Source organism: Gymnodraco acuticeps, unplaced genomic scaffold (genome assembly GCF_902827175.1).
Source record: "Gymnodraco acuticeps unplaced genomic scaffold, fGymAcu1.1, whole genome shotgun sequence".
Lineage (NCBI taxonomy): Eukaryota > Metazoa > Chordata > Actinopteri > Perciformes > Bathydraconidae > Gymnodraco > Gymnodraco acuticeps.
Genome location: NW_022990911.1, coordinates 930,250 through 946,526, shown reverse-complemented (window position 1 = coordinate 946,526; position 16,277 = coordinate 930,250). Strand labels below are relative to the sequence as shown.

Genomic DNA, 16,277 nt, shown 5'->3' with positions numbered 1-16,277 from the left:
CTTCTGTAGTCCTATTCTGCCACTTGGTAACAACCAGTGGTGTAGTGGGCGTTGGACGCGGGGGTACGCCGTACCCCCACTTATTTGGAGCATGATCTTTTTTTTAAGTCTAATAAATATAAAATCATTGCCAGTGTTATCAGTTGCAAGTGTGTATTTGTTGTAATAATGACGAAAACATTTCACAGTAATTAAAATAAAAAATAAAAACGATTTCCTTAAAAAAGTATGATTCATCATCACGCTCGTGACCCCGCGGCAGAGATGTTCACAAGTCTTTTTTTGCAAGTCCAAGTCAAGTCTCAAGTCTTTGGTCACGAGTCCAAGTCAAGTCTCAAGTCTTTGTGGGGTGAGACTTGATCAAGTCTCAAGTCTTTGGTCACGAGTCCAAGTCAAGTCTCAAGTCTCTAAAAAATCAAAGTCTCATGGTTGTAATAAGCCTTCTATTGTCTGCTGCTATCCAGTCTGTTAAGAATACTGCACAGCTATATCTAAGAAATTCAAAGCATTTACTGTATTAGTATCACTCCTATATCTATTAGCATACAGTATCAGTACTGATTAGTTGTTTGCTATATGATCACTTTAAACAGGCTATTGCAATATGAGGAAAAACATCACACTTTAGCTAAATGCAAACAACTTATAAGCAAAACACTTCAGAATCAAAAATCAGTATCACAAATACTTTATTAATCCCCCGCAGGGAAACTGTGTTAAAAGTACTTCAAAGTAAACATTTGTTCTGTGCCATTTGCAACTAAAAAACTATTGCTGCAATATTATCTGAAATATACTGAACTGGTGATATTAAAAAATGACCTGTTCCAAAAGAGATATCTACCATTAACACCATTTACCAGCCAAATGCTGGTCAATCATGCAAGTGGCTGGTACTGTATGTTGCACGCACCAGCCACAAATAACAATGGCAATCTATTGAGTGGCTGGTAACATTTCAACATTCACTAGGCTAGCCATTTGGCCAGTGGACAAAAATGTTAAAATTTGACCTCTGCAACCGTATTGTTTAATTACACTGGGTCTCTAATGACATCTTTTAAGTCTACTATAAATAAACATATTCCTCTATCCTCTCACTCAAACCCAGTGTAATGGTAACCTGATAAACCTGTAACATTAACGTTACGTGGTCAACAATAAACCTGTAACCTGCCTATAAACCGACAGATGTATTTATGTATGTAACTATGTATTTTTCTACGTTTAACGTTAGCCAGTAGATGGTGGCAGCGGAACGTAATGATTAACGTTACCGACCTTTTTTATGTCATGTCAAGAGTTGGATGTCAACGCCACTCAACGCAAACAAGTGTGACAAGCAAACATTCACTCATCTTTTCAAATATTCAGTTACAAAGCTAGTAGCAAGCTAAGTTAACATTACATAGCTGATGCTGAGCTAAACATGTTTGCTAACCGTCCATATGCGTTAATGTGACTGACCTCTCCGGGTGAGTTTTCAAGTGCCTGATGAAATTTGACGTTGTTGCACCAGCATCCTTGATTTTAATATTGCAGACTTTGCAGTGTGCGCTCCTTTTGTTGGTGCCGCCGGCGTTTTGTTCGAAGTTTTTATAGTTGAACCTAATTACAAGCGGTACAGCTGCAGGTGTGCCGCCGGTCGCCATGGTGTTACCATGATGTTAATGTTAATGTTAAAGGTGGGGTAGATACGTTTGAGAAACCGGCTCGAGATACACTTGTTGTTATATTCCATGGAATGCTCTTAACATCCCGATAGCCGGCCCGGCTAAAGTAACTGGATGGCCTACCTGCCTGTCAGCCTCCCATCGGGGCACAAACTGATCTCGTGCCCTCATTGGTCATGTGCGCGTTCGTGTGTGTTGGAGGAGGGGCTCTGTGAGGAAGTGGCAGATTTTCTCCGGTTGTGTATTTTCAAATTCTAGCGATCTCGAGCCGGTTTCTCAAACTTACCTACCCCACCTTTAATACGCCAAAAATAGAAAACACAATGATTGTTCACGAGTCCCAAAACACGAGTCCAAGTCGAGTCCGAAGTCTTTTGAGCAGGAGTCCAAGTCAAGTCTGAAGTCTCTGTGTGTGCGACTTAAGTGCGACTCGAGTCCGAGTCACAGACTCGAGTCCCCATCTCTGCCCCGCGGTCACTGATACACCCACGGCGAGCCAGCTCGCCGCGCCCGCCGGTTTTGCGGCAGCTCTTTCCCTCAAGAACACTAACGAAAAAGCTCTATAATGGCAGGCTAACATGTTTTACTTGACTTATTTTCTAAAACGAATATAATTCACAAGAAGAAAGAGGCTAGCAGCACCGAAGCTACAAGTGAAGCTGCTAGTAATACATCATCAGAAGAGCCGCCTAAAGACGTGGATAATGCTAGCTAACGTGCACGTTAGCTGCGCTAGCAACGTTCCTCTAGCTAGCTCAAGCTCACCTTTCCCAGAGGTATGGACGGAGGAGATGTGGCGGAGGAAACAAGAGGCATACCCGTGGATATACTGCAAAGCTGGGAAACTGGGCTGCAAAGTTTGTTCATCCATTTCGGATTTATCAGCCTTCAAAACGCAAGGTGTGTGTGTGTTTGTGAAAAGCAGCGCTGTCTGCTTATTTGCAATGTAGGCTAGGCCTAATCAGAATAATGTCAAGTCCAGATTCAATGTTGTTTGCTTAAGTATGGCTATATTTTTCGTTTTTATTTAATAAGTTAATTTCAGGACAACTTTGGACATTTTGTTTGTTTGTTATGAGTTTGAAAGTGGAGAGAGAGAGAGAGAGAGAGATAGAGAGAGAAGCAGCACTGTCTGCTTGGTTGCAATACTGTAGCTCATGCAATTTAGGCCTATAAATTGTTTATGTAACTTATGTGCCAGTGTGTCCATGGTTTTGAGTCTGTGTGTGTGTTGAGCGCAGCACCGTCTGCTTTTTGCAGTACAGTAACTAAAGTAGGACTAAGCATACCGGTAGTTTCTGTGGACCTGTCTGCCCGTTTTGTGAGTGCACTGCACGCATTCGCACTTGTGTGGCATTGTTTGGGATGACCTAATTAAAATAGCGTCCCCCCCAGTAAAACAATCCCCACTACACCACTGGTAACAACCATCGTTTTTCAGACACGTCAACTCTTCAAAAATCACCAGTGTATCAAACACAAGTACTGGCACAAGCTAAAAATAGGACTCAAGAGCACAACCAGGCAAAAAGGTTTAATCAAGCATTTAATCAAAAAAGGCAAAATAATACAGGCTAAGATCCAAAATGAACAGACTGGAAGCAACGAAAAACAACCAACTAAGTTTGTGAAAAAATGCTTAACAGCTAGAACTGTAGCTTACTTTAGGAGAGTCTCTTGGAGCACTTCATGCAAGACAGACAAGACGAACTGGCACTGACCAAGGCAACAGCACAGACTAAAAATACACAGGGGAGGAGGGATGATTAGGGACAGCTGAGGCTCGTTGAGGCCAGGCAGGTGATTAACAGGGAAGGAAAACACATCAGGTGAGGGAGTGAAGCGATTAGCCAGGTCCAGGATGTGACACAGTGGGGTCACTGCTGATGTATTTAATGTCGTAGAACAAAACGTGATCCGTCTCTTCAATTTGTGTCAACCTCATTTCGAGCTATTTTCCAAAATCCTATGGAGAAATCCCATTGACTCTGAGACGAGGGAACCATTAGTGGTAAAATGCTAACTCACTTCCGGGTTTTAGGACTCGTCACTGCACCACCATACTTGCCAACCTTGAGACCATACTTGCCAACCCTCCCGATTTTCGCGGGAGACTCCCGATTTCATTGCCCTCTCCCGGTTTCCTCCCGGGGTCATAGTTCTCCCGATTTCTGACCAAATCAGATTTACTCAGGACTGTTTCCACTCTGACTTTAATACAGCTACACCAATGCTCCCGATTTCTGAGGTCTCAAGCATACTTACTAACCTTCTGACCTCAGAGATCGGGAGCATTTCAAAACCACCGCGTGGGCGGGGGTTGGGGGGGGGTGGTGGTGCTAGATGGAGCATATGTGTGGGCTGGACCTGTATTTTACAGGAAAGGAGTGAGCAGAGGGTAGAGTTGTCGATTCTTGTTCTGTTTTCTGTGACTATCTTCCTCCTCTCAGACTTTCAGTTGCGCGCACTACTAAAGAGACGCGCTACCATGGAAACCAAACAATGGTGTAGCTGTATTAAAGTCAGAGTGGAAACAGTCCTGAGTAAATCTGATTTGGTCAGAAATTGGGAGAAATGCGGGAGAAATATGACCCCGGGAGGAAATCGGGAGAGGGCAATGAAATCGGGAGTCTCCCGCGAAAATCGGGAGGGTTGGCAAGTATGTGCACCACTCTATATCCTCCTGATACACAGCGATCAGTAATTGGGTTTTGATGCTGATGTAATTGCATTACACTGTGCACCATAACTTCACAATAATCAAAGCATATGCTGCATCAAAGTGGGTAATAACATAAAGCATTTTGAATCTTGAATGTCATGGTTCACTTGTTTTTGGGGCAAATAGATGCACTCTTAACTGGGGGTGTTGAAAATAATCATTTCTGCGATGCGGACGTGGACGATTCGGTCTCGATGCAGTGACGGAAGATAATCGGTTATAGCGTAGTAACGTCGCTTCCTGATTTTCCGGCCGCGGCTTTACTATAACGTTTTTTTTTTCTGTCACTTTAATATCAAATCGGTCGGTGACGCAGAGATCAGGGAACAGACGTGACAGCGGCACAGCAACACCAAACACGGAGCAGTCTGCTTTATCCACCAACACAACACCACCAGTCCAGAACCAACAGCAGAAGGACCCGCTCTGAATCACTCCGTGTAATTAAGTCTTGGATCGCAAAGTATGAATGTCCTCTAGCAATTTTCAGACGATATATACGTGTGTAAAGTTTGTGAAGGCAGGAGGAAAAAAGCTTCCGCGATAACCATCTCCTCTCCGTTCCTCCAAACCCCGCCCCCTCCCTGAAAATAATGAGTGACAGGCTGATAGTGACCCGATAGAAACTTTATTATTCACTTAATCACTGAGATATGATGAAGCTAATTTAATCTCATACATTCATGGGATTTATGTAACAGTAAGACAGAGAATGTAAGTGTGCACCCACATGCACTATTTTTGTTTGTATATGCTGTTGTAAATACTCCTGTTGTCTGCTGTGTTCAGACTCAAGTCCTGTGTGTGATGCCACATTCAGGACATTCAGTGTCCTTTTTTTAACAGAAGACCGTTGCTAGAAGCTGCAGCTAGACTGCAGAAGCATTATTTTTTAGTTTTTGAGGATGGAACAACTTCACACACAGATATAGGAAGGCTAGACCTATACAATTCATTTATTTTGGTTTATAAATGAATGTCAAGACATTTATGTTATTGATTTCTGAAGCACTTTCTAAATAATAAAAAGAGAGTTCATATGTATTTACTGCATGTATGCATTGATGAAAAATAAGCCATGTGCAGTAATATAGAAAATTGAGGATACAACGCATTGGTATGAATCGTGATGCATCGGGATATCGAATTGAATCGAATCGTTGACAGGATAATCGTAATGGAATCGAATCGTGAGACCAGTGAAGATGCACAGCCCTACTCTTAACACAAGGTACATACGTATATTGTCTTTTAAAAATGTATGAAACACCACTGTCATGTGTTTCTTTTGGCTAGAATGGTATTTTAATGACATTAATTCAACTATATTTAGAACATTGGGTGGTGTTGATCTTTAGCCTGTTGAGGCAAAAAAATACGGTCCTCACAAAAAGAAATCACCCGCCAAAACCAATTATTTTTTAACTGGATGGAAAAAATAACTTAAATCAGACTTTATAAAATGGATCACTAGAAAAAGAAAATATCTCTTGGGGCTTATAGCTCCTAAATGATTGTCTGTGCTGAAATTTGAAAATCTTTAATCAATGCTAATTATTTGCATCTTCAGTTGATTTTTGCTCAAGGAATAAAACAGATGCGCTTTTGTTGGTATGAAATAATTAACAAATCAGTGTCTCCTTCAATCAAAGCCAGCTTTCTCCACTCAACCCACCGTGCGGGTCACCAATTGCCTTTTCCAGTGTAAGATGATACAAATAAATGACTCAAATAAATGTACATTATAAACTAAGGGATTTATATAAAAACACAGTTTCCCACAACTGCTCTACTTCAGTACAATCCTAATCGGCTGAGCGAATGGGATATACAGATGTAGCACTTATAGGCCTACGTCTGTTTCCTGTTGAAATTCAGTTCAATTTTTAAATCGTTCTGTGTGACACGAAAAAAAAGGGGGAAATCGTGTTGGTGAACACGAATCAACTGGGTTGTGACAGCAGGGATTAGTTTAAGAGTTGCAAAGGTTGATCAAATCTCTTGCAGCCTCAAGGCAAGAAGGTAAGAAACGAGGAGGGTTAGGGCTAGAGAGGACAATGATAAGAATTAGGAAAGAAATTGGTGAAAGGTAATTCAAGAAAAAATCACCCCCAAGTTGCCCAACCCTAAGACCTGGTTAAGGGAAAGAAAGATGGGTGAAACAAAACGGTAAGAGGAAAGATAAGGAAGGTGAAGTAATGGAGGTCAAAATTAAACGGCTAATAATAGAGTGTGAAGAAAAAGAAAAGGGGAGAAATTAAGAAAAGGTAAAACAGAAGAAGAGAGGGTAAAGAGGGTATATTTAAAACATATTTTTCACATGTATTCTTACCATTAAATACCCTAGATCTTCTTAGTCAGTTATTCTGTAATAAGAAAAAAAGTTGAATGAAATCTAAAGTAATAAGGTAAAAATGAAACACCAAGTATGGTTTACATATTGTACCACTTTGTCGTTTGCAAGTGACTTCATCATTTCAAGTGTTAATGTTAAAAATAACTATTAGAGCTATAGCAAAGAGAAAGTTTGGAAAACAGGAAGATGAGTGGGAAAGGAAAGAGGAGACAGACGAGTGGGAGGGAAGAACTCAGACAGAAGCCTCATCCCAATACCCCTCCTTGACTCCTCCTTTCCCTCACTCGCGTCCCTTCCTTGCGTCTTAGCTCCGCCTCCGTAAGATGCGAGCGAGAGACACAAGGAGGTGACGCGAGGACAGAGGAGTCCTCAGGTATTAATTGGGATGTCCTCGTTCACTCAAACGTCACTCTTAAATGACGTCTGTTAATGATGACATGTGCACAGCTGTATCCCCTCTCATCGGGCTTAACTGAATAACCCTTTAGAACCGGCCCATTTGTTGTTTATTTAAATGAATGAATCTTTCTCTTGTTAGTCAAGGAATGCAATGTATGATGGTTGGGCCTGCTTTTGTGTTCCGTTTTGGTGTAAAATGTACATTTAAATAAAATTATAATTATAGTAATGTGAAAGCCTTTACTCTGAACATGTGTGTCCTGTAGATCCCCACATTCACCACAAACCCACATTCAGGACTGTGCATTTTAAATAATTTAACTACTGAATATTTTAACACAAAACAAAACAAATAATTGCTTATCAAGATCTAGCCATTTATGAAATAGCTTTCTTAATAGCTATGTTTCAGTGACGTTCAAGATCATTAAACATACCTTTTACAATATCTGCATTATCCAATGACTTGAAAGATGCCAGGTACACCAGCAGGTGCACACATTAAATAATGAGGCCTGCATTGCTCCATGGTACAAAAGCTCCAGGTGTGGATCGTCTAGTTCGCCAAAGACACGACCAAGACGAGCATAGTGAAAGATCTTAACTTGAAAGCTATGAAAACTGTTCCGTGCGCCCTGGCGACATGGCATCGAATCTGAAATCTGATGCACCAAGAAGAACAACTGCGTTCACAGCGTTGGAGAGCGCGAATGAGACGAATGGTTCTGCTCCTACATGAGGTAGTTTTAACAACTTTGATACACCTGTTGCCTATGGTGGTGATGGCTCAGAGAACATCTAAAGTAGTGCACATTTAACACAAGGTGGCTAATTTTACACTTACAATAAACATTATCAATTTCTCTCTATCAAACCAATTATATTAGGTTTACACTTATATTAATCAGTCTTTTTTCATAGGATAAACAAAGGATTACAATTAAGAATTGTAGTGTAATACAATAACATAAGTACACTTGAGCATGCAGAAAATCACATTTCAACCAATTACATAATTTGTAAGGTGAAAAGTCCATATTCATCTCATTAGTTGTTTCTTTGTTCTGCCTGAAATGTTTGGAGGGAAAGAGTGTACCAGGCCTGTATTCTATTCGTTGGGGAGAGGCCTATCAGAAGTGTAAATCTGGACAGTGCATGTGATAACAATTACACAGAAAAAGTCAAAGTAACAGGACTAGTTTTACTCTCTTCACTTCTTACTTGTTTGCACTGTCTGACATGTCTGAAGCGCTTATTAATGTTGGTGGAGTAACATTGACATGGTTGAATGTAAAGCCTTCAGAAAAGTAATGGCATGCAACACATTTTGTACTTCATAACTTGAAGATGTTGTGATTTCTACTATGCATTATGTGATTGTACTGCTTATTGCTTTGTTTGCTGGCTAATATTTAATCAGCCTCTTTCTCTTCTTCTCTAGATGGACAATGCACCGGCAACAAGGTACTGTGAAATAAATCCATCAGTACCAGTGCTACATCTGTTTTTGGATGGAGAACGGGACCTTGTTGCCGATTACCGTCTGAGCCGAAGGTCACTCGAGGCCCTGATGCTGTTGCTGCCAGACGAGAAGAACCATGGCTGGGGGCATACCATAACTATACTCATCACTGTGTATTGGTTGGCACATGGGCTCTCGTATAGTGTGGTGTGCCGTGCATTTCATGTTCCCAAGTAATGGTAAATGGACTGTACTTATATAGCGCTTTATCCAGTCTTTAAGACCCCTCAAAGCGCTTTACATACTACATGTCGTTCACCCATTCACACCCGTTCATACAGAGCAGTGTATGTTAGGACATGCACTAACATGCATACACATTCACACACCGTTGGCCATGCCATCGGGAGCAACTCAGGGTTAAGTATCTTGCCCAAGGATACATCGACATGTTGACTGCATGGGCTGGGATCGAACCCACAACCTTCTGGTTGAAAGACGACCATACTCCCTCGCAGCCACAGTCGCCCTATAAGTCCACTGTGTGCAGAGTGGTGCACATTGGGACGGCAAAAATTGCAGCTCTGCGAAAAGTGGTGATTACACTGCCCTCCCACCAGGACCTTCATGAGGTGGCCGCTGGTTTTGAGTGGCTGGCAAACAGTCCAGGTGTGTTGGGGCCATAGATGGCTGCCACATCCGGATCAAGACCCCCCCCCTGGACTATGTCAACAGGAAGCTCTTCCCCTCAATTCAGCTACAGGCCATCTGTGACGGGAAGGCTAAATTCCTGAACATCTTCGCAGGATATCCAGGGTCTGTTCATGATACGAGAGTCCTGAAAAACAGCAGGATTTTCAAAGAGGCTCTGTATCCCCCAGCAGGATATTTCCTTGTGGGTGATGGTGGCTACCCTTGTATTACACAGCCTGTTGCCATCATCACCCCTTATCGGGAGTCAGTGCAAGGGAGGATACGGCGCCGTTTCAACGGCCATCATGCCAAGGCACGCCTCATCATTGAACATGCTTTTGGGGATGATGAAGATGCGCTGGAGGTGCCTGCTCTTCAAGGCTCTTGAGGTCAGCCACACCTTTGCCCCAATGGTTATCACTGCATGTGCTGTCTTGCATAACATTTGCCTGACAGCTGGGGACGTCCTTGAACCGCTCCAAACTGAGGACGATCTGGATGTGCCTGCACCTCGTCCAGTAATGGGGGAACGGAGTGCAAATGGCTGGCGTGACAGACTGGCAGCACAGGTCTCAGCTCCAGATGTGCAGCCAAGAGAATTGGAGGATCACGATTACATATAGGTTGCTATTATTTTATATTTTTTGTGATACATTTGTGTTCCCCTGGCACATATACATTTTGTATGTCAAAATAAAACATGTGCTCAAAATCAGTCTACTGCCTCATGCATCATTTAATTGTGCACTGTCCTCATACATGTGTTTCATGTAAATTGGTCCAAGATGATAAATAACAACTGACATTGTATCATGTGATGTGAAATCTAAATGATATTCAAGTATTTCAGTGTGTGCAGATGATTGGTTGAAAAGAGTGAAAATGCAAGAGGTTGACTGAGGGATAACCACTTTGCAGAGTTTTGTTCTCAACTTTTTAAGACCAACCATGATACCAGAGTGGTTCATGTTAGCGTTTGTTTTCCAACCCATAGCTTTGTTACTTTGCCTTAAATAGTGCATTTTGAAACCAGTGTGTAAAAACCCTTCACTCTGCCATTGTATGACACTTTAAAACATGTAGATGTTCTCATCTGAAAGTGAAGATTGCTTGTTCTTTAGATGTTAGCATAAGTTCCATGTGCCATACTTCCACTCCCAAAAGCCAAACTGAATCACATGCATGAACAGCACACCATTTATTTGTTCACAAGCTTTTCGAAAAGGTCAAGGAATCTTTTGGTGGATGCTTCATTCGCCTGTTGAGAGGCCTTGAACCTCTCTTCTTCCCTGGCAGCCTCCGCCTTCACAAAATCAAGGAATGGATCTTCCTTCTGTTTCTTTCTGGGGGGTGGAGCGGCAGGGGTTGATGGCTCAACGTCAAGGCTGCTTGAGCCAGGCTGGGCCTCCTCCTCCTCCCATGCCTGGACAGCTGCAGCCGTCGATCCATCAGAGGCCACAGCAGCCGCAGGTGCCGGGTTCTCCCCATCGCATGAGTCAAAGAGGATAGGAGGCTCAATAGAAGGCCTCCCCCCGATAGCCTCATGCATGGCCTCTCCCTGGTCCAGTGGCTGGGGTCCTGAGCTCCTAAAATAAATTAAATTAAAGTGTTAACAGGCTTTGAAATTATATTACACAAGCATAGGCTATACTGTGTTCAGTGATTAAGCAAAATGCATGACACACATCATGCATTTAAAGAGCAGAAAACATCTCATGGTGCTAAACAACATTTTTACCACACCTTACGCTGCGTCCACACTACAGCGTCGACAGCATCAAAAACAGTTTCCAACGCGTCTGTCCATTCACTTTGAATGGGGTGACGTCACGTTGCCTCGCTTTTCGCCGAACTGAATTGTGGGTAGCATCATAGCGGTCCGTCTCCGCCATCTCCGGCGTCAGAAGTTGAACATTGCCAGCCAATCAAATCCTGTTTTTGAAAATCTGACAGCTCAAGCCCTAGCCAATCAAACCATGTCTAAGCTGGGAGAGATATCCCGCCGATCATTTCAATATTTAAAAAAAAGATGGAGGAGAAACTAATTATCGCCGTAGCAAATCACCCGGTTTTGTATGACCAGACCCTCTTCACCTACCGGGATACAAACCGGAAGAACCAGTCATGGAGGGAGGTGGCAGAGACAGTGGGTGAAACTGGTAGGTTTTCGCCTGTTTGGGGAGTTTATATATATATATATATTGCTCGCATAACATCCTCGGGGTTTTTTGCTTTGTATGTCGGGGGCGGGAGATTCGTGTGATTGGTTGTTGGTCGCGTTGCTCGAATAAAATCCCCAAGCTTCAGACACGCCCAGCTCCAAGCTTTTTTTGAAGCTGTAGTGTGGACGCTCTGTTATACTTCCGTTTTAAATTGTCCCATTTCTTGGACACCTGGGAAGGGCTGACAGGTCCCTGCAGTCCCATTTTCTTAAGTATTTCCCTGAGCAAAGAAATGTATGTACATCCATAAAAATGATTAGGTGAAAACAGTTACACTTTTAACTTCAGAGAACTTACTCCCATGCTTTGTTGGCACTATGCGTCCTCCCTGTGAACAGGTGGTCATGTTCAGACCGCAGCTGTATCAGGTTAAGGGTCTCATCATCAGTCCCTATAAAAGAAAAAGTGCATTGCATGTGTTAACATTTATTTTCTAATGACCCACAATAATGGCTTCAAAATCTTTAAACATGACTTCAATTGTTAGTATAACCTTAAGAAATGAATTGCACATAATAATTCCCACGGAGCTGTGAGCACTTATACATTTATGTGACGCTTTTCCACTCATCTTCCAGTTGTCGGTTTTCCTCTGTTGAAATCGACCAGCTATGAAGGTGGGGGCGGGGCTTTTATACGCGAGTATGAAAACACTTCCGCGTAGTCTGCTCTCGTGTATCCTCCCTTTCGTCTCCTCCCGCACCCCTCCTCGACTCCTCCGTGTGCATTTCAGCTATTGGGACGTCCTTCAAAATGGCGTGTCTTGATCGATTTCCGGGTCATGTCCCGGAGGAGGGGAAGAAAGGAGTCGAGGAGGGGTATTGGGATGAGGCTACAGTCTCTTGGCAACACAACCTTCCAATCAGCATTCGGCCGGCCTGTGGAAGTCCCTCCCTACTCTGTCGCCATCATACGTCATTTGTTTTCGCTAACGTTTCTACAGTTATAGTGGAAAACCTTCATAATGCTGCTTCCTAGCTATGCGGAGGCGTTGAGCACACACACACACACACACACACACACACACACACACACACACACACACACACACACACACACACACACACACACACACACACACACACACACACACACACACACACACACACACACACACACACACACACACACACACACACACACACACACACACACACACACACACTGCCAAGGCCAGAGCCTAATAATAACTCATTGTCTCTGCAGTGTGCACCTGGCTTTTGCAACATTTCTAATGCAAGCTAAAAACGTTCTTGCTGTGACTTTTCCCTTCCTTTCCTTTCCTACCCATCAAACCTTGGGATTGGTGATTTAGTCTATTTATTCCAAAGTCACAGCCTCATGAAATGAGCACAATAAGCTTATAATGTAATAAGAATCAGTCTTTCTAATGTTGTATAAAATAGACTCCACAGGCTCCTGAGAATTGAGATAAAAGCCAGTTAGCGGCCGGCCTCAGATTAAATCTGTCACTGTCAGCTTGCTTCTGACTGCCTCCTCTTTAGGCGCATTCACACTGCGGTACTTTTCCCACAAAGGTTCATGTGAACTCTTTTATCGCGTTCACACCAAAAAGAGCCGGTACTAAAATTAGTTCATGTGAACCTTTTTACCCCCTCGAAAGTCCCTGCTCGAGAGCAGGGACTTTCGAGCGGCTCTTTTGTGAGAAAATAGCTATATTTCTGATTGGCTGGGCGGATTGCAAACCAGACCCCGTAAAACTACCAAAAAGTTTTGTGAAGCCGCCATTTTATTATCCTCGCATTAGCATTATTAGCATTAGCATTAGCCCAGCGCAGAAACGCAGAGAGACTAACTTATGGCAACACAAAATAAAACATGGGAGCGGTGGAGATGAGGAGGTGTCGGCGTTCTGGCGATTTACTCGGAAGGCTTCAGTAGAAGCCGCTGGGAGTCCCAGCAGCTTCTACTGAAGCCAGTCCCCAACTCCGGGGACTTCCGGCCGGGGACTTTGGGCGGCAGTATACGTCGTGAAGTGGTTTGCGGCCTGCCAGTAAACCCAAAGCAGAAGAAGAACAAGTGACATCAGCGGCTTCATTTGCCTAATCCTCCCCCAGGGACTTTTTCCAGTGTGAACGCGATCTGTACTTAGTTCATGCGAACTAAAGAGTTCACATGAACTAAGTTCACATGAACCTTTGTGGGAAAAGTACCGCAGTGTGAATGCGCCTTTTGACAGGGAAGGGACTGCATCCTGCTTACCAGAGGGGTTCATCATATCTAGTTTGGTTATGATCATCAAAAATGGTTTTGTATTTTATTTCTCTACAAACAGCCAATGCACCACCACTACAGACAATTGTAGGCTTAATACAACCCCTGGCTCTCATGTAAATTACTGACCTTAATCCTGAACCTTGTTTTTGTCCCAAAAATCCCTAACCAAACCTTAATCATGATGTGTTCAATAACTTTGGAAGGCAGAGAAAAATATATGTAGGTCATTTGGAGGGCATGGACCAACTTTATCATTTGTTGTTTGAATTTTAAGGACTTCCCAATATCAAAGGTGGTGTAATTGAACTAATAAGACACTTAAATGACCTTTATCACATAGTAGTAAGGCAGCTTTTATTTGGGACTTCTTCTTTAAAAGGAACATCACTTCCTGTATATACAGGAATTTCTTTTTTCCTTGGGTGGAAAATCCATCAGAGCAGTGGCAAAAGACAGAAACATTGACAGGTCAACCCTGCGGAGATTGGTAAAAAGGAAGGAAGAAAAAGGTAGTGAAAACTGTAGGGTATAGTGGAACAGCCAAGAGGGTCTTCACACAGGAGAGAGAAGGAGTTGCAAACAAAAAACTGGCTGACCAGTTCAATGGTCTTACTCCCAAGAAATGCTGTGGGCTAGCATTTTAAACAGCAAACAAAAACAACAGTCCTGTACCAAACAACTCAGGTTTAAACCTGAAAAAGTTAATTGTTCAATTTACCTCCAGATGGCTCAATTTACCCCGATCAACTTAGCCCTTAGAATGGGCATGTCAAGCCACGTCATTTGTTCATGACCATTTGTTATAGATGCATTATTTGCATTTTGATTGACAGAAGTCATCCTGAAGTAGAGGCTGTTGTTGTCATTTTACTTCTATCTAATGTTTCCTTGCCAAGAGGACAACACAAGTAAAAGTTGGCTCAGCTTACCCCCCTACAGTAAAAACAATACATATGTGCCTGGAATGAGCTCTATAGGTAGTTAGTAACTCAAAGTAAAGAGCTTTAACTCTTGCCAATATATTTTCAACTCTACCGCTGCAGCAGTTAAATACACCCACAGGACTCATTGGTTTCATGCAAAGCTGGTGACACAGCACACAGTTTTTTATTCCACTGCTGGCTCACTGAGTGTGTGATGCATAACATTTTCATAGACTGGCTGGTGTAATTATCGGTTCCCAGCCTAATCTAATCTAACAATGTATGCTCCTCATCCAACTGACTCAATGGGCACCATATTGCCACAGAAAGTAGTTTAGGAACTTTTTATGGATAGAAGTTACTGGAAAACCTCACAACAAAAACCTGCCTTGCAATGACGTATTGTGCCAAAAGTCATTTTAGAACATAACTATTGAAAAATACATCAAGGTAAATGAAAAACAACACAACAAATTGTGACAAGATGTGTTTCAATTATTTATGTTGAGACACAGTATATGCAGAACTACTGCATGCTGTAATTGTGTATTTATTATTCAAGGAAATAGTAACTCAGGTGTACAGTAGTTTCCCTGCTCCGTGCCGGCCTGAGGCATTCTCCTGAGGAAGGAAGCTCCTCATGGGACTATGTATGGTGTTCAGGCTGCATTTCCCCCTTACGCAAAGAAAATATATTTCCCCATATATTAACTGTCAATATATTGCATTATTTTGTTTTCTGATTTACTGGTTAATTGAAAAGATTTAATAAAGTAAATATTGCTGTTGGCTACACCAACTGATACTGATTAATAATCAACATGAAACACATATTTATTCATATCTACAAAATATATTGAAGATATATAGTATAATATATTGAGTTAATATATTACAATATATTGATATATAGAATACTATATTGTGTTAATATATTGCATTAATATATTACAATATATTGATATATAGAATAATATATAGTGTTAATATATTGCATTAATATATTACAATATATTGATATAAAGAATAATATATTGTGTTAATATATTGCGTTAATATATTACAATATATTGATATATAGAATATATTGTGTTAATATATTACAATATATGGGATAATACATCAGTAGGGGTGTAACGGTATCCGTATTCGTCCCGTACCGTCGCGGTTCGGACGTCACGGTTCGGCACATGCAGTCAGACGGCGAATACGCCTTTTTTTACGAGTGGGAAAAAAGTCTGTCGCTCAGGGCAGTATTACACTATATATAATCCAGGGGGCGGTATTGCGCCTAAAAGCCAGCCGCCCGTAAATAACAAATGAAGAACAAGAACAAAACACAACAAATCGAACACAATACATGAAGAAGAAAAGTTAGTAGCTATGGCGAGTTCACACAACACACAGGAGCTAGAACCCACCTGTATGGAAGCAAACAAGAGACAGAAGTATTTGAATTTTATTAGACACCGAATTTATAGCATTGAAAATAATTACTTTGAAAATCATGAATCTGAATTTTTTTTGCTCCGAATTTATCTATGTGAAATAAAAATGTAAAAATTCAAGTTAAAAAAATTCGAATGTTC

At 41.9% G+C, this 16,277-nt stretch overlaps 1 protein-coding gene across 1 annotated transcript in view; it reads right to left on the bottom strand.

The window, feature by feature from the left end:
• Window positions 1-10,503: 10,503 nt before the first annotated feature.
• LOC117557920 (zinc finger MYM-type protein 1-like) overlaps window positions 10,504-16,277 on the bottom strand; it is a 39,058-nt gene continuing 33,284 nt past the window's right edge. Inside the window, 1 exon segment of the mRNA XM_034233915.1 lies at window positions 10,504-10,891. Coding sequence (XP_034089806.1) covers window positions 10,504-10,891 — 388 coding nt within the window.